This window comes from Lagopus leucura, unplaced genomic scaffold, assembly GCF_019238085.1.
Source record: "Lagopus leucura isolate 7727_CA_CO unplaced genomic scaffold, USGS_WTPT01 Super-Scaffold_100021, whole genome shotgun sequence".
Lineage (NCBI taxonomy): Eukaryota > Metazoa > Chordata > Aves > Galliformes > Phasianidae > Lagopus > Lagopus leucura.
Window position 1 is genome coordinate 959,938 of NW_024962274.1, and position 24,209 is coordinate 984,146.

Genomic DNA, 24,209 nt, shown 5'->3' on the forward strand with positions numbered 1-24,209 from the left:
GCACAGAGCTCACCTCCCCACTTTCTGTTTTAAGTGCGGTGCCATCATCTCCAACTTTCCACTCTGTGGTTTCATGTCAGGCTTTTTCTGCTTGAGTTGGCTGAAAGTTGTTAAAAACAGCCCATGTTTGGTGTCAGCTATCGAGAGAGATAAAGCTACCTGGGGTTTTGTCGGCTGCTGAGCCCTGCATTTTCAGTGAGCTTTCGTTCCATTATACCTATGCAGGGTAAAATCTCTGCTGATTCTCTCACTGCTGTAATATTTGTGGTCCTGGTCAGCAAACAGGTTTACATTTGCATCCTTTTTGCCTATGAACAAAGCAGGAGTGATGGCTTCAGCAGGGATAGGAGTTTTTCCCATGCCCAGGTATTACATGCAAAATGTGTGGTGCTCAGGGTCAGCTGTTTTGCCTTTGTTTTAGGAGACTTTTTGCCTGGCTGGGATGTATCACGGTGCCAGCTGTGCCTCTTAGCACAGAAATCGATTGGGGTGGTGCTGCACAAACGGGGGCAAAGGTTCCTCTCTCTGGGCACAAAGATGTGACTTTGCACCCATGAGGGAAGGAGGGAGGAGAGATTTGGAAGAAAGAAAGCTGCACATGAGTCAGCAGCCAGAAGCTTGACCTTGATCACGGCCTCTTCCCAACTCTATACTGGACCATGATGACATGGCAGAAGATTTTTGCAGAGAAGGCTGCAAGCCTGAAATTAATGGATCCATGGACATTTCGGGAGGATAATAGCCTGCAGGTGCACAGCCTCAAGCCTGGCTGGACGGAGTTTTTGCAGAACCATGTGTCTGGGAGGTAAGGTCTACTGGTTCGGTCCTACTTGAGGGATGCCACCATCACTGTCTTCCCTGTGCTGCCTCCTGCCACCCTGGGCTGCAGTAAGATGACACTGGCCTTGGGGGAAGGGCTGCAGACTGTGCCAGCAGCCGTTTGCCCATAGCACCTGCAGGGATGGAGGAGGGGGATGCAGAGAGGGGTGCTGAGCGTGGAGGGGCTGCTAACTCCCATAAGCGTTGTGAAAGATGAGTCAGAAGGGGAGTAACCTGCAGCTTCTCCTCACCTGCCCTGCAGCCTCCACCCACACCTTCCTTCTGTTTTGCTTCTTTTTTGACTTTTTCAGCTTGACGCTGGCTTCCTGCTGAGCTGTGCATGGGTCAAGGGCTGAAGACTCACATGGAGCTGGAGCTTGGTTCTTCCCTGCCCCCGGGCAGTGGGGTCAGGCTGGGCAAGGGCAGCAAGCCGGTCCTACATTTCAGCTTGCTCCTAGCTCATGGGTGTACAGCTACCCAGGCTGGCATCATGCTGATAGGACAGCCTATGTGTATAAAGCTGAACCATCAGCTCCAGCTGTCCAGCTCCCTGCTGACTGCCCTGGCTTACAGCAGAAGGCTGGGATGAGCTGGTGTCTTCCATGTCCCGGCAGGTTTCAGTGCTCCCAGTGCCTGAACAAGTGGTCCTCAGCCAAAGTGCACATCCTCTTCCACATGTGCTATGGGATAGTGCTGATGCGAATCTTCCGTCAAGCCTGCAGGCAGTGCCACGACCCCCAGCTGGAGGAGCCCATATTCAGCCTGGAGAACATAGAGCGGCTGCTGCACAACCTGGTGCTGAAGATCCTCAAGGACTTCTACAACGTGCCCGTGCAGTCAGACGACCTCCTGGAAGTGGTGGTGGACAGGTGCCACACATCGGGGGTACACGACAGGACCCACTGCGAGGGCTGCAAGCATGGTGTCTGCAGCAGGTCCAGGGCAGCCATGGAGCCCGGTGCTGGGAAGAACAAGGTGGGTGTGAGCAAAGCCCAGAAGACAAAGATGGATGTGGACAAGGCTCAAAAGACCAAGATGGAAGTGGACAGGGCCTGGAAGATCAAGATAGATGTAGATGAGGCCTGGAAGACCGAGATGGATGTGGACAAGGTCTGGAAGACCAAGATAGATGTGGACAAGGCTCAGAAGACCAAGATGGATGTGGACAAGGCTTGGAAGACCAAGGTGGGTGTGCACAAGGTCTGGAAGCCCAGGGAAGATATGGACAAGGCTGTCTTGATCACGAGGTCCACAGAGCAAGTTGTAGGTGGTGGCTTTCCCTGGAAACGCTGCTGCTGCGTGGGCTTATCTGTTCTCTGTGTTTTGGGAGTGCTCATCTTTGCCCTGCTTTATTCCCTCTTGAAATAGTAGGAGCTGGCATTTGTGAATACCGGGATGCTGGCTGAGGATGGTGGTAATGGAAAGGGTGCAAAATTGACTGGATGTGTGCCCTGGGATGGCGAGGCATTCTCAGCTCACAGGTGACAGGCACCACCATCATGCCTAGGCACCTTGTCTCCAGCCCAGGGGAGCCCAGCAGGCCTGGTGGTTTCTTATGGGACATGTTCTGCACAAGGATGGCCCCCAGCTCCTCATACAAAGGATGGAGAGTACCTGCAGGAATAAAGCAGTTCTTTATCCTCAGCCCAAGATGCATCTGTGCTTTTTAACTTCTCTAAAGCCTTTTCTGAATATATATGACCAGAATGGTTGGCTGTGAGGAGTTCCTTTATCTGCTGGCCAGTTGCTTTATCTTCCTTTATCTGCCTTGTGGGGGACACATCCCCTCTCTCCTGGCTTGGCTTTTGTGAATGGGGGTACCCAAAGCAGCTGAGGGTATCTGGAGCTGGGGGTTTGCAGCAAACACACAGGGAGCCATTAGCATCCACCCGTACCATGCCAAAAGTGGTGTCCCATGTGTCATCCACTAAAGACCTGGAGATCAACCCAGGTCTGAGCAAAGGGGAGGGTTGTGCCATTGCTTTCTTCACTGCTGTAAGACTCCCCTGTCTTTTCATACATATAACCGGTAGGATATTGGTTAAATATATATATATATATGTAAAAATAACAAGAAAACCCTGTGCGGAGCAGGAACACCGTGGGCTCTGCCCCCTAAGCGCTCTGTCCTGCCCCCTAAGCGCTCTGTCCTGCCCATCATCCCACTCTCTCCCCTCTTTCCAAGCGCTTTCCTTCTCTTCCACCTCCCGCAGCCCCGGCGCCAGCAGATGGAGCTGCGACATCTCCGTCGCCACACTGGGAAGCACTGGGGCCGGTGACCGCCAGCACTGGGACAGGGCAGCCATCCCCGAATGCGGGATCGCCTCTCCCCCATCCGGTTCCCTGCAGTCTGATGCTTCCAGACCATACCCTTCATGGCCATGGTGTCAATCTGTGAACAAGCTGCTCTCTCGCTGTGATTTTTCCAAGTCTTGGAGCTGCACAAGTGATGCAAAGTGCTCTGATTCACATCTCTCCTGACCGCCAGAGCTGATGGGGGACAGTGATGCTGTGGCAACAGGGCTGGGTGCCACCAGCAGGGACTTCCCAGCAAGAAGAGACAGCAAAATCTGTCCCCCTGGAGGGAGTATCTATGAAGTACTGAGCATTTGGGGCAGGGAAATAGTGGGACCCAGAGAATCTCGTCTCTGAATGGCCCCTTCTTTCTGGAGGTGGTTTCTCCTTGCTGGGAGGCCGAGCTGTGCTCCAGGAGGAGGCTGGTCCTGCAGCCTGGAAGGAGTCCCTTCCCCCCTCTGGCTGTCCTGTGTGGGGAGCAACCTGCCCTCTCCCCCGTGGCATTATGTCATGAAGGCAGAGACACTGCCAAGTTTCTCACTGCCATTGCCCGTGGCCCTCTTCTTTCCATGCTGAGGTTTTCCCAGCTCCAGTCATCATGTCTGGCTGTCTGCAGCATACCCCACCACCCAGCTGCAGGGGGAACTTCCTCACTTCCTCCTGTGAAGCCAGCTCTGATGGAGCCCACATCCCTGCAGGGGCCCTTGTTTTGTTGCTTGGGTCTTTCTGCTCATTTTCAAGGGCAGAGCCATCCTTCCAATACCCTCTGTGCACACACGCACACACACACACACACACACACACACACACACACACAGAGGCTCTCCCAACCATGGCCTCTTATGCATAATCAGCTTTTCTACCCCATCCCCTCCCTGGTGCTGTCTGCTTGCCTGCTGTCTCTTCATGCTGTGGGTGCATGCCTGGGGTATCTCTGCCCTCTCCATCGTGCAGCTGCTTCATCCTCTCCCCATCACTCAGCGACACCCACGTTTCTCAGCCACAGCCTCATTCCTGGGCTCCTTCCAGGATACCTCCCTCTGATGTGCAGCTGTGCCCACCTCCCATTTGTTTTTTAGCACACTGCCCTCTAGCTCAGCCCCTCAGTGGCACACAGACAGTGAGCTCATCCCGGGGAGGATAGCTGGGGGGTGAAGAATGCTGTCTCTCCCAGTGGGATGCTGGGGGTCCCATGTTTCTGCAGTCCTGCCATGTGCCGCACTGGTCCGTCTGGAGCTGGGTTCTGCTGCAGCTGACTCTCAGCTGATGGCTGGTGCTTACACTTGGCCAGAGACAAGCAAACCTCATGTGGAGACGTTTTGCTGGCCTTTCACCACAGTCAGACTGATAAATTGCTGCCTCTGTGCCTGTCTCCCTGGAGAGAGCTTCTTACAACTCTGGCAGGTTGAGAGGTGCCAATGAATGCAAAACCAGCCGTTGCTTCTGTTGTTCCCATCCGCTGCCCGCTCCCATGCCATGGGCAAGAAGCTGGCACTTGGCAGCACACAGGGTGCTGAGCAGGGGACGTGGGCAGGCTGGATGGGGACTGTGGAGCTGTGGGAAGGAGGAGGATGGCATTTATTTGTGATGGATCTCTTGTAGGCAGTGGCGTTTTGCAACTTGCCTGGGAGCCATCTAGGCACAGGTCCTACAGCTGATGGTGTGATGCCCAAGGGACCATACTTTGCTTTTGCTTTTGCCTTTGCTTTCTTATCTACCTGTTTATTTTTTCTGCATGCCACTTGAACTCAGACTGAGTTCTCAGACTCCAGGTTGCTGCACTTCCCTCCTGCCATCAGCCCCATTTTTAATGATGTGCTAGGGCTATAAATAATTGAAGGGTGGGATCTCACCTATTGCTGTTTCCTGCAGTTTGCATTCCTGGCATGTTCAGGTCTGTCTCAGCCCACAAAGCTGCAGGGGCTGTGGCTGAAAATACGGGGCAGAACCCTCTGGCCTTCTACCCTATGCAAGTGAAGCACCTCCAGACCCACAGTGCTGGTGGGACCACAGCAATTTTCTGGTCTCTGTTTGTTATCTCTGATCTTCGACAGGCTTATGATAAACTGATAGTGTAAACAGAGACCAAGAGCCCAAATCAGCCACTGCTGCAGACAGCAGGGATGGGTGGTGGATGAACAGCTGGACCCCAGCCCAGCAAATGCAAGACTGGGGGCTTTTGTTTGCACTTCACCCATTATGCTTAGGAACAAAAAGATATCTCGCATGCTCTTCAGTTTAATTATTTGGTTTCAGGGATAAATATGTTTTTCCCAGCACTTTTGAAGAGAGTTTTTATTGAAAGCCAGAAGACTCAGTGGAGTTACACCATTCTTGGCATCAGTGGGCTTCTCTGCACTTGGCAGTCACTGGAGACCATTTCCAACTGCCTGCAATCTGTGTGTTTCCCAGTGACTGCATGACTGCCTTTTGTACCTGAATGAAGGCTCTGGAGATTCATCCACTTAAGCAAGCTGGTAATTTGTAGCACTGCTATACATGGGTGGGCAGGATGACACTAGACAATGTGAGACCCAGAGCTGCATAGCTTATCCCTAAAATGCAGACAGGACTTGCTTGCATTGCTTGTTGGGAGTATGTAGTCCATTCATCAGGGTTGATTCTCCAGCAATGACCACCACTGGATCTCATCTCCTTCATTTTCTGTATTCTGTCTTGGCCATGGGAAGATTGTGTGCAGTGTAGAGTTGAACTGTGTGGAGCTGAGGTCGTTGATAAGGTCTGACATGGACACAGAGCAGATGCCATGGAGAAGGAGCAGAAGTGCACGGGACAGATTTGTGACCATCCTTTGCCTTCACTCCTTGACCATTTCCTGCCTGGAATAAAAGCCTCAGGGCATGAACTCAGTAAATATTAACATTTAATTTTATTCTCAGGATGAAGATTACACAGAACCATCCTTACATGTAATCAGATATTCTGCAGAATGTAGTATCAAAAAGAAATATATATATAAAAATACCTTATGTTATATGACATAGCCAAGAGTACAGTTCTTAGCATGTCTGCAAGTTAGATCTTCCTTAGGCCTTCTGCTCCTCTACCTACACTACGAGTGGCTTTTTGGATGGTAACAAAATGGCAGGGTGGCTGGTTCAATTTTGACTCATTCCTTGCATGCAAAACCAAAGGAGGAGGAGGAGAAGTCCAAAGGAGGCTAAAAGCACTCAGAGGGGACAGCAGGCAATTGCTGCATGTTGCTTCCAGCTATAGGAGGGCTTTGCTGGCAAGCGAAGGAGGTGATGTCTCTGCCTAAGGAAGCTAAGCTCACCTGAATTTGTTCCTTGGTGGGGATTATTGTCTGTGTGTGTCATGGTAGGGGAGATGTGAAACTTTATGGAGTGTTGGATGGATTGGGGTGAGTCTTGGACACCTGCAATAGGCCAGAAGAGCCATGAACAAAACATGGAAACCTTCAGTAACCTGTAAATCAGCCAGAAGAATGGTCTGAAGTACAACTAAAAGGGACTTGGGTTTTGCAAGAATGAATGCTTTGCCACACAAGACTACCCAAGTCTGCATAGTAGAGGTTAAACACCAAGCCTGGCAACATGAGCTAGCAATGCTAGATGAGATCTCACCCTTTAATCCCTTTCCCCAGCTCCCTAGCAAGCATTTCCTCAGAGTGAAAGCAAAGGGATTTGGGACCAAGTGAAAGGAATGATGTGGTTGGCTGGCAAAGTCCAGCCGAAGTGCGGTTGAGCATCATGGCTACTGCTTGCGAAAGACCGGAGTCTGGAGCATATTAAAGGACAACAAACAAAGAAAGCTGTGTCAGCAGGCAGTGCTCAGTCACTCATCTCTCCAGATCAGGGTCCAGAAATGTCCACCTCTCTGAGGAGCCTGTGTTCTTCTCCACCCAGTCCACATAGTTGGAGACTTTGGTGTACACACCATACACTTGTTTGCTGCCGCACTCCTCTGGACCACCCCACGAGACCAGCCCTTGGGCCACCCATCTCCGGGTTCCTGGGTCCTGAATGACAAAGGCTCCTCCGCTGTCTCCCAAACAAGTGTCCTTCCCACCTTCATAGTAGCCAGCACAGAACATGTTCTCGGTCACGCTGTAGTTCCCCGAGCGGGACTCGTAGCTGGTCTTGCACTCTGCATGCAGCACCACTGGGAGCTTGACGTATTGCAGGATGTCGGATAGTGTCCTCATGCCTGAGCTGATGATCTCATCCACAGTGATGTTGGGATTGGAGATTCCCCAGCCGGCCACCAGCCCCAGTGTATTGGGGTGAGGTCCTTCTAGCTCATGCTCAAACTGGGGCAGGCAGATGGGCATGACGTAATTCCCCATGGTCACCTTTTCCTTCAGCTTGACCAGAGCAATGTCATGATTGTAGTTCTGGATGTCAAAATCCTCGTGGAGGATGATCTTCTCTACTGTCCTGTTGACAGCCTCCAACTTGTTTCTCACATCATGAAGGGCCAGGTACACAGTGACGTGCTCCTTGGAGACGGGAATGACAGTCTTGTCCCGCCTCTGGGAGCGGAGCACGTGAGCGGCTGTCAGCACCCAGGAGTCTGAGAGCAGGGCCCCGCTGCCAAACCACTTGTCGTTGGGCACTCGGGACATGTCCTCCACCACTATCAGGGCCTGCCAGGGAAAGAAGCCAGGCTCTGCATTTCGCCCCCCGATGATGCGCTTGATGATCCCGGGCAGAGCACGGGCTGGCCGGCCACACACTGGGGACAGAATGGACAACATTGTTACTCCAAACACTTATCTAGAAAAAACAACCTAGGGATTTCCCTGTAGATTATGCCACATGGATGGTCATTCTCATAACCAAATGCTTTCTTGTGACTTTTCTTTCTGTAGTGGGGAGCTCTCAGGATGAGGCTCTGCAGGTGTCCATCCTATGTTCAGCCATGGGCAGTTGAGGCCCAATTCATCCCAACAAGTTTGCTTTAAAAAAGTGGCCTCCCAACTTCCATCTCCTTTTTTAACCTTGCTGTAGGCATGAAAACACAAAGTGAAAGCTCATAGCCACGAGGCCATGGACTGACTAGGCACAATTCTGTCTACTAGTCCTGGTGCATTGCTGTCCCAGAGAGTCTCCACTGAGCGCAGGAAGGCTCAAGTTCTTGGTGCCTTTTGGGACAGGACTGCAGCACACATAGCCCATGATGAAAAATGCAGGCTTGTGCCAAGGGGTGGCATGTGCTGGAGCATAGGGGCTGGAGGACTTAACCTGCAAATAGCAGGTTAACCTGGGGGAAAGCGTGGCCTGTGTGCTGAAAATGAACACAGACCATCAGAACTGTCTATAGCACACCATGGGACGTGATGCCTTCACCCAGTTAGCTATCCCAAAGCTGAACCAGAACTTCTGGTACTGAAGTTAGGCATGGATCCATCAAAACACATGAACCAGGATGGGGCTTCAAGCGCTCTCAGTAGGATCAGGTCTTAGACTTGGTTTACACTTGTGTGATTTGTGCTCCAAATGCAGACCACAGTGCTACCAGACTCCTTTTGGAGGGGGAAGAGGCAGAATCCTTCTGCTGTGTCAAAGACCTGGTGGATGCTATGATTTTTGCCAGGTGTAGGTTGCAGAGAAACTGAGCTGTAACTCAAAGAGCTGTACAGTTTTGCTGATAGGGGGTAAGAAGACCTGGACGATATTCCAGCCACGACTCTGCCTCATGCTCCTCTGTTGGGAGAGAAGGATGCTGAGCCTCACAGAAAGAGGGTCAGACCTCAGGGTGATGGGCTCAGGGCCAAGAGCTGGGGCAGGATCACCAGGAGCTGCTACTGTGGATTTGCTATGGCTGCCGCTAGGAAAACTGCGACTGGAGGGAGGATGGGGAGTGTCTGCCTGTGCCTCACTCTCCCAGTGCTGCAGGGAATGGAAAACGTGCTCCTGCCTCCCCGCCCAGCCCAGCTGTTCTGCTGCACCCAAGCTGACAGCCATCCTGGGGAGATGATTTTAGAGGAAGCGCATCCAGCCAAATATTTATTCTATTAAATTACATATCAAAAACGCTGACCGGGCTGCAAATGCTCCCACTAATGGCAGAGGCAGGCGTGCTGCGGCCTGGACGAGGAGCTTCTATTGATGGGGAGGTAGCGTGAGACATGAGGGAAGATCTGAGGAGCAGCTGGCCAGCTGCTGCCTGCACTTCCCCATCTCAGGAGAGCGTCACTGTCTCTCTGGGATTTTCCATTTTCCTGAAGCCTCTCTGACTTCTGTCACTAATCAAGAGGTCTGGAAATGGCCCACAAAAGCAGCTACATCCCCAAAAGCTGTCCCCATATGCTCCCAGCACAAATCATTTCAGGCTGAAACATCAAGGAGGGATGCAGACAGCAGCCACTGAAACAAGAGCAGCCACATCTCCACTCTCTGGAGAACGGACACTCTATGAGACCTGCCATGGGGCTGAGCCCCACCGCCACGTCCTGCCCTGCACCGCAGAGCCATCCCTGCGCATCCGACCGCAGCCCGCACCCAGAGCAGCTGCCAGCCCCGCCTGCAGCCAGCTGCGGCCAGCCCTTGTCCCAGGGACTTTTGTTTAATCCTGAGCGGGCGCCTGGCCTGGAAACTTGCTGGCTGCAAACATTTCTGCCACTGCTCAAAGGCTCGGGGCTTTGGGCTCTGCGAAGCGGCTGGGTTTTTCTACAAGAGATGTGCTAATTGCTCCTGCATGGGAACACACTGCTTATGGGAGCCAGTGGCACCAGGCAGGTTATGGTCTGTCCTTGGCTGGAGCTGTCTCTGGTGATCCTGGGGGCTAAATGCACCCCAAGTTGCTGAGGGTGCTGCTTCCCTGACCCCTGACACTATCACCCTTCTTGCCATAAGTTGCAATGGTCAGATATGAACAGCCCATGACATTTGCCACCATGAAGCTGGGTCTCTGCCCATGACCAGGGGCTGAAGTCAGGCAGGCAGCCCCCCCACACACATCTCTGCACCCCTCACCATGGACCCCCCATCCCCTAGTACCTGGTCGGCAGGATGGCAGTGCGGTGCCCAGCTCCTCGCTCCTCCAAACCCCCGATGCATCACACGTGTATGTGGCTGGAAGAGAACAGGTCTTAGCTGGGCTGTGCTCCAGCATGGAGGGCTTTCTGCAGTGAGATGCAGCCCTGCCATCCAGATCTTCTGAACCCATTTCTCTTTCAAGCCTTCTGTGTTCCTTTCCTCACTGACAGCCCTGTCCCCATACCACCACCCCTGTGTCACTGCCCTGGGTCTATAGAGCTGTGCTTTGTCTGGGAGCTGCTGCCCCGTTAGCTCTGCTGGTGCCCATTACATTAATGCGTGCCGGATACAGGGACCAGATGCATGGGGCTATGAGCAGGGAGGCAGGAATGTGTGGAACTCCTTTGACTTTCCATGCTGAGGGAGGAGGAGAAGGAAAGAGGGCTGAGATGTATGTGCAACCATACTGCCCAGGGCTGGATCTGAAGGGTGCAGAGAACTGTGGTGCTCTGTGCAAAGCATCTTATGAGGTCTCTGTTTATGGACCAAGGGGATAAGCTGCCAACTCATTCTGCCATAATCTCACTGTTCTTCTTAACCCTGTTCCCACCCATTCCACTCCCCCAGCTCACCGGTGCTGTTGGGGGCCATGTGGTAGTAGGGGTGCTGGCAGTGGTACTGGATGGCTGCACGGTACGTGGTGAGGTTGTTCCTGGAGAGGAAGGTGACAAAGCCGTGCTCCAGCTCTGGCGGCTCTTGGCAGTCAGCAACTGAAAGCCAACACAGAATCAGGGTTGAGCCCTGCATCCATTCATGGGCTTTAGCATGGGTGGTGATTTTATAGGGTAGAGAGGGGCTCCACATTGCCCCCTACCCTTTTCTCTAGGGCGATGTGAGGAGCACAGCTCAGGTGGCTTCCTGGCTTGGCTCTCATCCCTCCTGGGATGTTCTGAGTGCCTTCAGAGGAGAAGAAACATGCACAGGCAGCTGAAAGCTGCTGGGGGATGCTCTAGGAGTTTATCTCCACATCCCTTATGAATGGATAGGAAGAAGCAGGCAGTTCACCAAGAACCTCCTCTGAGCACAAGGCTTTGTTGGTAGCACATCCCTGTCCCTCCTGCTGAGCAAGCAGTGCTGATGGGCACTGATGGCTCCAGCTGAGCATCCTTGGGTCCTGGCTCTTCTGCAGTGACAGATGGAGGACATGGGGAGCACGGCTTGGCTGGGTCAGCAGACATAGGGAAAGCCCAGCCTCATCATGCCTTGCAAGCCTGTTCCCCCCCTGCCACTCGCCCAGGTCTCATCCTGCCTGGAATGTGGAGGTCTGTGGACCACTGTTAAGCTGAGAAGCTGAGCAGGGGATGGGTGATTTTGTAGGAAGCAGATCCAGTGGGTCAGGGGCATGTGAGCTGTGTGTAGTCGTGTGCTACCAGGCCTGGCTCCTCCTGGCGTGATCCAGGCTCATGGGGACACACACTGATGCTCAAGATGAGTCACCTGCCTGGGTGAGAATTGCCTGGTTCACGGCACAGTGCTGTGGTTCACTGTTCGGCAGGGTGTCCACCATCCCCACTGCTTCCCTCTGTGCCCAGGAGCACAGCTTTGTGCTGTGGTGCCAGCACCATTGGGCCTTTGTAAGGTGCTGGGGAATGCTGGGGCTTGCAGCAAGGGGTAAATAGGTGTTGGAGGACACGTCTGGCTGGCATGTTTGCTCTGGGGTTATCTGTGGCTGCAGGTCTGTGCCCCCTGTCCCACAAAACCTCTTCCCTCCCTGCACGTCCCATGTGTCTGGGGCAGTTCCGATGCAGTTTGGATGGGCTCTTGCACAGCGGTGCTGCCCAGCAGTGTCCTGCATCCTACACAAAGAGAGAGGGGAAGGAGTTCATATCTTGAGGATTCCCACATTTTCACCTTAGGAGAAGGGGCACTGAATGCACTCCCCATCTCCCATCCTTGAGTCCTCCTCCCAGCACCCCCAATACCTCTGAAAGCCCTGGGTGCTCTTGGGGACATGGATGGGACTAGACAGCAGGAGCATCCCCGACACCAGTGCCAGGGCTCGGTGCCCGCATGCAGCCTCTCAGGGCTGCTGGTGCCAACCCATCGTCTCTTGCCTGAGGGAGAGCTGAAAGGATGCTCGGAGAGAGGAGAGGAAGGAGTGTTTCTTATTTGTGACACTTGGCCTGGGAGGAAGGGAAGTGGGAGGTTAAATCCAAACAAACCAACCATGTGCTGGGCCAACGCTCCTCACACAACCACCAGCGTGGAGGGGAGCAAAGCAGGGCTGAGGCATCCGAGGGACTGGAGGATGAGCTGGGAGCCTGGGGCTGCTCAGGGACCTTCCCAAAGGGTGGTCAATAGGGGACTTGTCTCCAAATTTTTCCTTCTGGAGATGAAGTTAAGGAAGTGTAGTGTACAGAGGGGGTTAGGAGTGCCATGCTGGTTAGACAAGCCACGGAGGTGGAGCTGGCTGCACGGAGCAGAGCGGGCGCAGAGGCAGGCTGCCCGTCCTGGTGGCATGGCCAGCACCAGCCTCACACAGCCACTTGCTCTGAGCCGGCTCTTCTGTCTGTCTGGTTGTCGGCTCTGTCTGCAGCTGCACCGAAAGCAGAGGGGAAGGAGGAGAGCAAAGAGAAAAAGCTTCATTAGTAGCTGAGCAGACAGAGGCATGCAGGAAACACAGACCCCAAAACACCAGAAATCCATAAAGAGATCCACCAGAAATGCCCCCAATGGGCATCCCAACGGAGAACCCAATGGAGACCCCAGTGAGCATCCCAATGGGGACCCTAATGAGGATCTGACGGGGACCCACTTGGCCCCTGAGGGCAGCGGCTGGGAGAAGCTGTCACAGAGCTGGGCAGGGCTGTGGAGCTGGATGTGATCCACCTTGGCTGGAAAGGTTACTATTTTCTGCATTGCTTTCTAAATTATTTTGTGCCTCTCCCAGACATTCGGGGGAGGTGGGAGGCACAGCAGTCTGAAGTCTGGATTGTCCATTTAGGGGCTTCTTGGCTTTCCAGGATAGCTGCAGAGATTTAGCACAGTGATTTATCTCACACAGGAAGGGACCAGTTCCAGCCTAACAATGCAGGTAATCATTTCAATTTTCTCCACAATTAATGTCTTTCTTGTTAAAGTATCTACTTTTTTTTTTTTTTCTTCTTTTTTCCCACATTCTTTCTTTTTCTAGACAACGCCAGTTTTTATCTGATCTCTGTCCAAACTGGATAAAATCAACGGGAAACTGGTGGTGAGAGTGTGCCTGGTGGGCAGAGACATCACTGACCCCACGCTCTGTAAGAAGCTCTTTCAGATATGAATCTATTCAGCAGGTCTGACAGCCTCCTATTTTCCATTAAAAACTCCAGAAATGTACTCCTAAAGTAGGAACCAAAATATCATTCAAATAAAAAGGGATCTGTGTAGAAGCAGAGGATTTGGATCCCACATTCCTTGAGAGTTCTGGAAGGTGTTGGGACCTTCCCTGGGTGTGTTTGTTACTTTTCTCCCCTGTGGGTCAGCCCTGCGGCAGATGAAGTGCCTCACGGGGGGGCTGAGGGGCACCAGTGTGTTGGGGAAAGGAAAGAGATGTTATCAGGTGCATGAGCAGCACAGCTCCTTGCCCTGAGCTGAGAGAAGAGCTGGGTTAGGTAGAAGAAGAGAAGATGCAAATTGTCACCTATCCTTTCATGCCCTAATGCCCAAGGTCTTTGAAGTCCCCATTTGGAACTAAATTTGGTCCAGGACCCAGATTATCTCAGACTGTCTCAGCCTGATCAATCCCATCTCACACAGGGATCCACCCCCTCCCTCCATCCCTTCCTCTGGCAGCAACCGTTCATGAAGAGGCATCCAAAGCAAGTCTGATGTGATCTATGTCCAAATTTTGCAGTTAAACAAGTGTTGAGGGAGCTTGCAGGTGTTTGCTGGAAGGAAGTAGCCATCCCATCTCACCCAGCCCTCCTCACAGGGTTCAGCCCCAAATTTGCCATCCAGCAAACTGCAGCAGAACCATCTCAGTGCTCTGCTCGCTCAGCTCCCAAGAGCCAGGCTTGCTCTTTCCTTGACAGGGAAACAGTGAAGCTGGTCACAAATCAACTTATGAGTAATCTAAGGGAAAGCACAAACCTCCTGCTTGTGGCATTTGGACCAAGCCCCATTGTGTTAGCCAAAAGAGCTTTGCAGTTACGTAGCCTCTCTGGCTGGAACTGAGTGAGGAGCTCTGCTGTGGCAGGGCAGCTCCATTCAGCATGAAGTTTCAGCAGGAAAAGCATGTGGATGGGGTGTGGGAGGGTCTCCTTACTTTTGCAGATGGGGATCTTGTTGCTCCATGTCCCATCCTTCAGACACTCGATCTGGAAGGAGTCACTTTCCAGGTTATCCTGTGCAGAAGAAGACAGGGGAAAAAAAAATGCCCACGAAATAACATAATGTATGAGACAAGGAAATGCTTCTCTCTATAAAAAGCCAAATTCTTTGTGATTTAGTCAAGATATATCCAGACCCTCCTGGAAGAGGGCTTTTCTAGCTAAAAATGGCTAAAGGAGGCCAGGCTCCTTTCCCACCCAGCTCCACACCACCTCCCCATACCTTCAGCACTTTGTAGCCAGTGTTGCAGCTGATGACGACCTGGTCTTTGAAGGTGTACTTGGCTTGGGAAGGCTCGATTTTCCCATTGATTGGGGGTTGCACCAGTGGACACGGGTTTCCTTTGAATAAAGAGCAGAAGGAGTCAGCTAAGTAAGAGGAATAAATGGAGAGTCCCAGCCCCACCATCCAGCCCCCTTGGCTGTGTCTGACCATCCTGCCCTGCTTTGCAATGTGGTCTCGTTTTCAGGGACCATCTGGGTAGGAAAAGAAGTACTCTTTGAAGAGAGGGTCCCTTGTTATTTCATTTCTCTCTTGTGATTTCCCTTTCCAGGAAGAGGATAATGGGCCACAAACTCATGGTTTCCACCTGCAAGGTGCCCATTACCCAACCCCATCAAACAGAGGAAAGCAGCAGGAGTTACCAATTGCTGTATACGACAACTTCCAGCCCCTGTTCTCTCCTGAGTTGTCACTGTGGAAGAGGATCTGCACACTGTTGGTTTGGGTTTCAATGCGTCCTGGGGACTTTTCTCCACAGAAAGGGCCAAACTCCCTCTGGCCAGCTTTGATCTGCCAAAAGAAAGAAGGGAGGGTGGCATGAAGGGCTTTCATCATGAGGGGACCCATCAGACCGTCAGATTTTGATCCCATCTCCAATGGGTTCCACTGAACATGAGATTCTTACTGGCTTCACTGGTCCCATTTAGACAGGGACAATATTTGTACTATCACTGACCCAAGGTATGACAGGAGGGCAGGGGGAGGGTGCAGAGCCCAGCTCACCTTGATGTAGTCATAGGGACAGGTCACCTCTGGGTGATCTTCCACATCAAAGCTATCCTCAAAGCTGAGGGTGATGAAGAAGCCATCCTCTAGCTCAATGCGGTACAGGCAGTCTGAGCTCTTGGGGTAGGGACTGGGGAAGTCAGCACTGGTGACCACTCCACTCCTCTGGGTGTACAGGTTGTCACTGCACTCCACTGCAACACAGCCACAGCTCTGTCAGCAAACCATCAGCCACCCCAGCCCTGGCCACACTGAGGATGGATGATGGGCACCCAACCCTTCAGATGCCTGTCATTCTACCCAATACTGCTTGCATCCGTCTCCCTGCCTGCTCAGCCCATTAGCAGCGTGGAGCACGGATTGTGGTCTTCAATACAGGTCACAGAATAGTAGAATCATACAATCATTAAGGTTAGAAAATACCACTAAGGTCACCTAGTCCAACCCCAACCCATCCCCACCATGCCACGTCCCTCAGTGCCACATCTCCACAGTTCTCAAATACCTCCAGGGATGGTGACTCCACCACCCCACTGGGCAGCCTGTGCCAGTGCATCACCACTATTTCTAAGAAGAGATTTTTCCTAGTATCCAAGCCGAACCTCCCCTGGTCCCTACAGCCATGCTGTGGTGGGCAGTACCTTTGCAGGTCCTGTTGTCGGAGTGCAGGATGTATCCGAAGCGACAGGAGCAGTAGTACCCGCCGATGTAGTTGTGGCAGTAGTGGTCACACGCCAACTCCTCGTCACTTTTCTCCAGGCACTCATCCACATCTGGGTTGGGGTTGTGGGGAGACAGCAAAGAAAGGAGGTCACCCTGCAGCCCCCACATACCAACCACATCCTGAAGTTTAAACATCCCTTACCCACGGCTGTGTAATGCGCGTCGAATCCAGTGAAGCGCTCCTCGTTGGAGAAGTCGGACCTGAAGGTGAGCCCCATATAGGGCCCTGGGGACAGGATGACTTGCTGCCCAGGAGCCTGCTCGGTGTCTGTTGTCTCCCTGCCACAGAAGGTTGCCAGCTCCTGGTCCTCTGCTTCAATCTGAGGCAGAAGGGCTGGGTTAGCGTGGCTCACATGAAAGGCACGGGGAATGACATGTCCCCAGTGCTGGTTACCTCTCCCCATTCTCTGTGAGTATCTTCAAGACTTTAGAGCCTGCAGTGTGTGAGGTCAGGCTGCACTCGCTCTGGCTCTCAGCAGTGACTGCAGTAAAGCAATTAAAGGGTTTCTGAGAAAGAAGTGGAGTCTCCCACTTGTTCCTCCCTCTGAAGCAGATGCAGCAACGTGGATGCAGAGGATGAGGGAGGAGGGTGTCTAGGAGAGGATGAGGATGCAGGCAGGGACCAAGAAAAGGAGGGTGTGAAAATCACCTTCTTCCCCTTCCCAAGAACCAACCTTTATGGTAGCACCTGTGTGAGAGCTGGGAGGTGCTGGGACCCCCAAGCAGACCCCAGCCCCCTGTTCAGGGAAGTCCCCACCACCCAGGGTGCATGCACTGTGGTCCAGGTGGCTGCAGGAGAGGACCAAGGGGCCAGTGTGCCTGTCACCATCACAACGTGCTCACTCTCTGAATCCCTTTACAGTCGTACACACACCTTGTAGCATGGCAATCTTAGTGGAAAACCCTTCTATACTCCCTAGAACCACATCCTTTCCTCTTCCCTAACCATTTCCCCGACTCCATCTCCTCCTCCCACAGACTCACACCTGCTCCCTGTCCCTGTTCCCAGCGCCCCATGGGACCTGAGTATGAATAACCCTTCTGCAGAGGAATGCAAGCCTCTTCGCACCATGCCAGCCCACTGTGCTTGTGCCAAGCATACGATATTGAGGTTGTAATGAAGCGTGCAGCCTGGGGACCCATGAGCACACTGTGATGTCACCCCCTGTCGTGTGGCCCTGGAAAGGTAGGATTCACCTGCGGCCATCCCAGACCCTCAGGATGACCCAGTATGAGGCAAAAAGGGAAATTTCCCAGGGAGGAAACACGCTCACACCAGGGAAAGACAACATGGAAATGGCAGCTCAGCAATGCCTTGACATTGCCTCCAGATATTTTCCATCCTCTCATGTGAGCCAGAGCTGGCCAGAAAAGAGAGAGACTTTCCGATGATAAATTTTGAGAATTTGGAGAAAAAGCATGTGTCCGCATTGGGACAAAAACCCAATTGAATGTTTTGTGTGTGTGTGTGTATGAAACTGTTTAAAAAAAAAAAAAAAAGGAAAACAAGTAATTTGGGGTCCATCTGGTTTCAATCGCTTTGAAATATACTGTGGTGCTTTAGAATCCCAAAAAAAGGGTGTTTTGAAACGAAACATCACTGTGGACTGAAAAATGGGAGCGCTGTCTGCAATAGCAAGCAAACTCTGCTCTGTGGATGCTGCACAAAGTGGTCCTGTCCCCAAAGCCCGCTGCAGCGTCTTACTGCAGAGCTGCTTCTCCTGGAGGAGAGCTGCCAGTGGCGGCTGCTTCCAACCAGCTCCTCCTCACCTCCGTGGGGACATGTGGGGAAATGTCCCCTATGTCCATGTCTCCACCCGTGGACTCTCCCAGTGTGGGGCCTCGCTGGAGGTATCTGCATCTCCTTATCAGTGACGGGTCCCATGCCCCGGGACACAGCCAGCAGGGGCGGCCCTGTGGCGGTAAACTAAACAGAGAGGTCATCCCCCCTGGTTAATAGTTGCTGCTTCTGCTGAGGACTGTATACTTTTTCGTAGATCATTTACATCCCGCGAGCAGCCTGGTAATTAAATCCCGGTTGTTTGTTTGGAGTTTCTCCCTCTCGGGTCACGATGTCGACGTTTTCACTAGAGAAGATGTGTCCCCGAGGGAAATATCAATTGCCGAGGAGAAATTCCCTATAAAACTATGCTGAAAGAAGCCTGCTTTGAAAAATAAAATACGGTGACACTTAAACTTCCCCGCAGCACTGCCTCCCACCGGCTTTGCTGTCTCTGCTCCCCTTGATATGGTGCCTGTCCCCACGAATGGAGGAGTCCCCACCCCGTCTGTGGCTCTGTCCCCATGGGCTGCGGATGGAGCTGGCAGTGGACACTGACCCAACGCACAGTAACCCTGGCTGCACCCCACACAGTACAGACTGGGGCAGCAGGCACCAGCCAAAGAAGAGCAATGATGGCCCAGAGCTCCTCCTGCAGTGGGTGGGTGAACAAAGCATTCCCAGCACTGCAGGGAATGTGGTTCAGTGTCTGCCATTGGAAAGAGCACGGAGCCGGCAATACGGAAACACGGCCGCCAGCCCCCGGCCCTCCAGGAATGTGCTAATTGGAGCAATGAGGGCAAAGCGTTCTGCTGGTAATATATATCCATGGCTCATTAGGCCGAGGAATTGCAGTGCCGGGCTGAAGACACTGGGAACATGACATAGGGAGGAGGTGCTCGGAGGCAGGGAAGGGCATGGAAGGGCCCCTGCAGAGCCGCCTTGCAGCCAGAGCCCATGAAAGGAGGCAACACCCAGGTTTTGTGCAGAACTGATGCTGTGCTGTGGTGCCCAGGATGGGGTGTGCAGAAGTGCTCGGGTGTGTGCAGGAGCAGCGTGCAGGCAGCAGAGGGACTGCTGCTACTCACTCATCTCCTTACTGACCTGCCACCCTTTGCCATCCCTGCTTGCACAAATAAGCCTTGTGAGCATTTCTCTAGCAGCCACGTTCTTTTCACATATATATACATACCCACATGCACATGTATGTGTGTATATATATAAATCAACAGCTATTGTTTTAATTAGCCATTGTTTCAGAGCTCTGGAAACTGTTCCCTTCTAAGACCACCCTGGAGGCACGGATCTGTGCATGCCTGCAGCTTGGCGCATCCCAAGATGGCTTTCTGCACTGCTGAGAGCTGGGCAGTGGGGGAGCTGACAGGGGCAACGATCACTGCATGGCACACAGACTGGGTCCCCGGCTTGTGCTGGGGCAGCTCAGCCCGTGTTTGACTGCTGTCTTATGGTGGGAAAGATGACAGAGATCCTGATGCACAGCACACTGAAGTTATGCACTGGCACACGCTGCCCAGGGAGGTGGTGGGGTCACCGTACCCAGAGGTGTTCAGGAACTGTGGAGACATGGCACTGAGGGATGTGCTTATGGGCAATGGTGGGGATGTGTTGGAGTTGGACTTGGTGATCTTAGAGGTCTTTTCCAATCTTAACGATTCTGTGGTTCTATGAGCCTCTTTGCTGGGGCTGGTGAAGTATTTCAGAGTCGGATCAATTCGTGTTGGGTCTGTAATTGTATTCAACAGGCACACAATGCTGGCCTCTGACAAAGGGAGGGCTGGTGCTGTTTTTGCATCTCGCACTGATGCAGAGACAGGACGTGCAGCCCCAAGGAGAAAAAGGGCCTTGGAGTTGTTTGCTGCTCTCCTTTTGTCTTCTACACTGCTGCTTTAGCAGCGTAAAAATTGCACCTCTCCGCAGCGGAGCAGCTTACGGATCACCTGTAATCCATCCAGATGGACGTTTCTGAGTGCTTTCAGCACTTTTCATCTGTAATTCTCCGTGAGCTGAGCTACAGCCCAGAGCAAATTTATACAGCTGAGATCTAAATCCCCGCGAAAAATGCCGCCTTCTTATGGAAATCCAGCGGCAGGGAAAGCTGTGATGCCAAGTTGGCACCATGACCAAATAACAGGGAGCCTTTTGAAAAAGGAAAAATGAGCAGGGGGTGAAAGGTGGGAGGAGGAGTAAAGCTTAGAATGGGGAAAGTTTCCAAGAAATCCGCTCCTTGAGCTTATTGGATTTTTAGAGCAATATATCTCTATATATGTCCCTAGCCCTTGCGCTTGGAGAAGATCCAGGAGAAGCAGAAAGAACTAATCAAACCTCAATGAGAGCTGTTAGTAGCAGAATGAGTGCCAGCACAAAGGGGAAATTAAAGCAGCAAACACATCCAAGAGGAAAAAAAAATGCAAATGTTTGCTTTGTCTTAAGGCAAGAATAAAATAATAATTTCAAGAAGCTGGCACCTAGCACTGAGTGCTTCCAGACCCAGTGCAACCTCCACCTGCCTCTGTGCAGAGGAGCAGAGTGAGGTGTGTGCTGGGCAACGGTTAAGGGATGTTCAGCCCTAAAATGCAGGAAGCACCTGCTTGCTGCAGCTGGCCTGCCAGAAAGCACCACACCTGGCCAAACTCAAAGACACTGAGAACCCACCTTTGTCTTGGAGGTGCAGAGCCTGGTTAGGAGAGGTATCCACTGCTTGTAGGAAGGATGCTCTACAGACCCTCACCTGCAGCCTTACGTTCAGATCTAATCTTTATTTTTGATTCCGTTGGGTGTTCTAAGAGCCTGCAAGCTGTGACTGAGATCCGGGTTGCCTGTAAGAAGCACCCACAGCCACGGCATAGTCAAGGGTGCCCAAGCGTGGCTGAGCTCTGTGTGGCTGAGCCCTGACTCTGGTGTCCCACCCACTGGTTGCCTCATGTTGTCAATTTATCCTGCTCAATTCCTCTGCCTAACACACGGGGAAAAACACCTTGTTCCCACCTTTCCAAGCACCACCTTCTCCCAGCTGGCCATAAGCATCGCCTATCTGTTCCTCCATGCATCCACCAACACCGCAGCTCACCTTCACGTAGTCGTATTCACAGAGGTAGGATGACTCCAAGTCAAAATGCATGAAGTACAGCTTGATTTTAAATCCCTCAGGCACGGTGATGTTCCACGTCACTTCTGAGTCGCTGGGATAGGAATCGGGGAAGTTTGGAGAGCGGATCTCTCCAAACATTTCAGTCAGCTCAACTGCACCCACCGCTCCGAGCAGCCAGGCACACATGGACCAGGCCAGGGGGTACCTGGAAAGCACACAGGGAAACCCAATGAAACCTTGGCAGTGCCAAAACTCATCAGGGGCTCAGTCTGGTCTTCCAAATGGGCTGTGTGAGGCTCCACAGGAATGGAGCAGGAAAGCCGCTTTGCAAAGTGTGTGATGGAGGTGGTGTGTGAGATGCCTACAGCCATAGGTACCATCAGGAGCTCCATGCTTTTTCCCTCTGGCAGCTGCAGACACCAGCTCCACATCTTCGAACTAATGGCACGTGGTTGGGGAAATCTTCATTGAGTAAAAGAACAAACATTAGGGTGCTTAATAAAATAATGATGCTTTTCGAATCAGTTTAATGAAAGCATCATGGCAATAACTACTAAGTACTTATTATTACCGCTTAGCCTCACCCTGCCAAACTGGGATCATTGACTCTCAACAAACAACACACTTCTTTGCAGCTGAGCAAGTATGGACCACAGCAGCATAACACACTATGCTGTTTCAGTATTTCGCTCTCCTCTCCTCTCCCTCTCCCTCTCCCTCTCCCTCTCCCTCTCCCTCTCCCTCTCCCTCTCCCTCTCCCTCTCCCTCTCCTCTTCCCATAGAGATCTTTTGTTATCAAGCTCAGATTTAAAAAAAGCCTGATCTAGAAGAATTTGTCCCAGTTACCAACTTTGCCAGTGCCTAAGGAGGGCACAGAGAATGAAGAGGACAGGTCAACCTGTTGCAGTCCAGCTGTATACAGGCCTTGAGATTCAAACAAGAATATGAACATAGGCTGAGCATTTCTCTGTGCAAAGAGTCAGCAGATCTCTTCCCGTGCTGGGTGTGCAAACTCCAAAGCCCATGCTATTGCTTGGGACCCAGACGGATGAGAGGCCATCACCACCTCACATTCAGTGAAGCACGCAAAGGAAAAGTGAAGGAAATCAGAGCCATTTGAGAAATTTTCCGCTTTCTAAAATAGGTAGTAAGGCCTGGCAAAGGCTTGTAGGTGTGTACTACATTTTCTGGAACTACCCACACGTGCATACATGCACGGTTTCAAAATCAGGGCTTGATTTAGGTATGCCGATGAGGAAATTGAAGCTCTATAAATGGCTTATTTTTAACCTATGTTCTTTCAGAACCAGGGCACTGGTTTTCTGGGGCTCATCCGTGTAGTACCATCACTTTCTCAGGCTGCTGGGTACAAAGCAAAGTCAATGGGCTCTGAGAAATCCGCTTCAATTTTTCTTTCGAGCGGAGTGAGGCTGAACATGCCTTCCTCTGACAGCATGTCCGAAACCACAAAAATGCGTGCAGGGAAAATCTGTTTCTCTCCTGCTCGGTGGGCGCAAACGGGCATCACCCTCTTGACCCGAACGCGAGCTTCCCTTCGGCAGGGCTCAGCTCAGCCTTGCCCAGGCTCCGATCCCGTTCCAGAGCCGTACCCCACTCGGGGTGAGCCCCGCGCCCCGCAGCCCCCGCCCGACGGCGGCGATGCGGCCCCGTGTCCCGTCCGCACGGGGAAGCGGTTCCGCGCTCCGGGGAGGGCAGCGCTGCTCCCGGCGGCACTCACCTCATCCTGCCGCTGGGAGAGGAGAGCCCCCGCTGCGGGCTGGGCGGCGGGGACTGCTGCTTCCCCGCGCTCCGCTGTCCGCCTTATCGTTGTCCGGAGGCTTGCGAGCGTGTGCGCGTCTATGTGTGTGTGTCTGGGGTTGTCTGGCATTTTCCATGCAGGTCACGCCTTCCTCTGCCTGCAACCGTTCCCCACATCCCTGCACGCACACACGGACCTGCCTGCATTGAACCTCTCCTCTCCTCTCCTCTCCTCTCCTCTCCTCTCCTCTCCTCTCCTCTCCTCTCCTCTCCTCTCCTCTCCTCTCCTCTCCTCTCCTCTCCTCTCCTCTCCTCTCCTCTCCTCTCCTCTCCTCTCCTTTTTGTCTTCTCCAGTCTCCAGAGTTTTGTGTGTGTGTGCTCATGCACATTGTGTGTTGTTTTTTTACTCTCTCTCTTGTTCCTCTGCAGGCTGCCTTGCCAGATGGCAAAAATTTGCCTCTCAATAGCAATGGAGCTTCCAGCAAAAACAGAAGGCAAGAACGTGTGAAAAATAAAAAAAATAAAAAAAAAATAATAAAAAAAAAAAGCCTGTGCGGTGCTGAAGTGCTACGGGGATGGAGCTGTAGCCGGGATCAGCGCTCAGGACCCGATTTCAGCTTCTCTGCTTGGGACCGCAGTCCGGCTTCCAGGAAACTTTCTGTTTGCAGCAGTCGGAATCAAAGCTGGGAGCTCAGAGCTCGGATTTGCACTTCCCACAAAGCTCGGGGATTGCTGGGATCAGCACTTTGTCCCCGGGATAAAGAGCAGCGTCTGATGCGGACTCTGCTCAGGGCAATAACTTTGCACTCCGGAGCTGCAGGCTTGGAGCCCGGCTCTGCGCCGCAAGGCAAAGACCTGCACGCTCCCACAAAGAAACAGGAGTTTCTTTTCCATTCTCTGCACCAGGAGCCCCAGCCCCTTCTCCAGGAACGACACACTTCAGGACATAAAGAGCCAAACTTGAAGAGCGGTTGAAGCTGTTGAGCAGCTTCAGCTTGAGCTGGTTAACGTAAACCCCACAGACATCCCCTGGCCAGCACGGGTACATACACAGTGTGTCACAATGCACACACAAACAGGAGACTGAAAGAGACCAGGGGGCATCACTCTGCCACCTCCCAGTCCTCCCAGTCTCTGCCGTTACAAATGCAATGGAAATTCCAGTCCCCCAGCCCTGCAGCCCCTCCAGCAAATGACAAGCTGGGAGGGAAGAGGTCCAAGGGGGAAATAGAGAGATTTTCCATTTCTTGCCTTTGTGCTCCTGGGGCTGACAGTTTCTTGGCTTTCGGTGCAGAAAACGCTTCTCTCACTCTCATGGGTCACTGCTTCTGCACTGGGTGCTTAGGAGACACAGTTGAGTAAAATAGAAAGGTATGAATAGAAG

The 24,209-nt window shown here is 52.5% G+C and overlaps 2 protein-coding genes across 3 annotated transcripts; one reads left to right on the forward strand and one right to left on the reverse strand.

The window, feature by feature from the left end:
* The first annotated feature begins 521 nt into the window (after window positions 1-521).
* On the forward strand, window positions 522-2,463 carry LOC122183810 (receptor-transporting protein 3-like). Its single transcript, XM_042878138.1, has 2 exons — window positions 522-805; window positions 1,434-2,463. Exons 1-2 carry the CDS (start codon window positions 660-662, stop codon window positions 2,185-2,187), a joined length of 900 nt encoding a protein of 299 aa, XP_042734072.1. The 5' UTR covers window positions 522-659; the 3' UTR covers window positions 2,188-2,463.
* Window positions 2,464-5,981: 3,518 nt separating this feature from the next.
* MASP1 (MBL associated serine protease 1) lies at window positions 5,982-23,046 on the reverse strand. Of its 2 annotated transcripts, XM_042878111.1 has the most exons (11): window positions 22,806-23,039; window positions 21,047-21,272; window positions 16,321-16,498; window positions 16,097-16,228; window positions 15,453-15,649; window positions 15,092-15,239; window positions 14,670-14,788; window positions 14,383-14,461; window positions 10,709-10,846; window positions 10,098-10,172; window positions 5,982-7,830 (listed from the first exon to the last, which is right to left on the reverse strand). In XM_042878111.1, the coding sequence occupies exons 1-11, from the start codon at window positions 22,808-22,810 to the stop codon at window positions 6,935-6,937; spliced, it is 2,193 nt and encodes a 730-aa protein (XP_042734045.1). In that variant the 5' UTR covers window positions 22,811-23,039; the 3' UTR covers window positions 5,982-6,934. The 2 variants fall into 2 exon arrangements, with proteins under 2 accessions (XP_042734045.1, XP_042734046.1); XM_042878112.1 differs by lacking the exons at window positions 5,982-7,830; window positions 10,098-10,172; window positions 10,709-10,846 and adding an exon at window positions 12,223-12,672 and having other exon boundaries at window positions 22,806-23,046.
* Window positions 23,047-24,209: the final 1,163 nt, after the last annotated feature.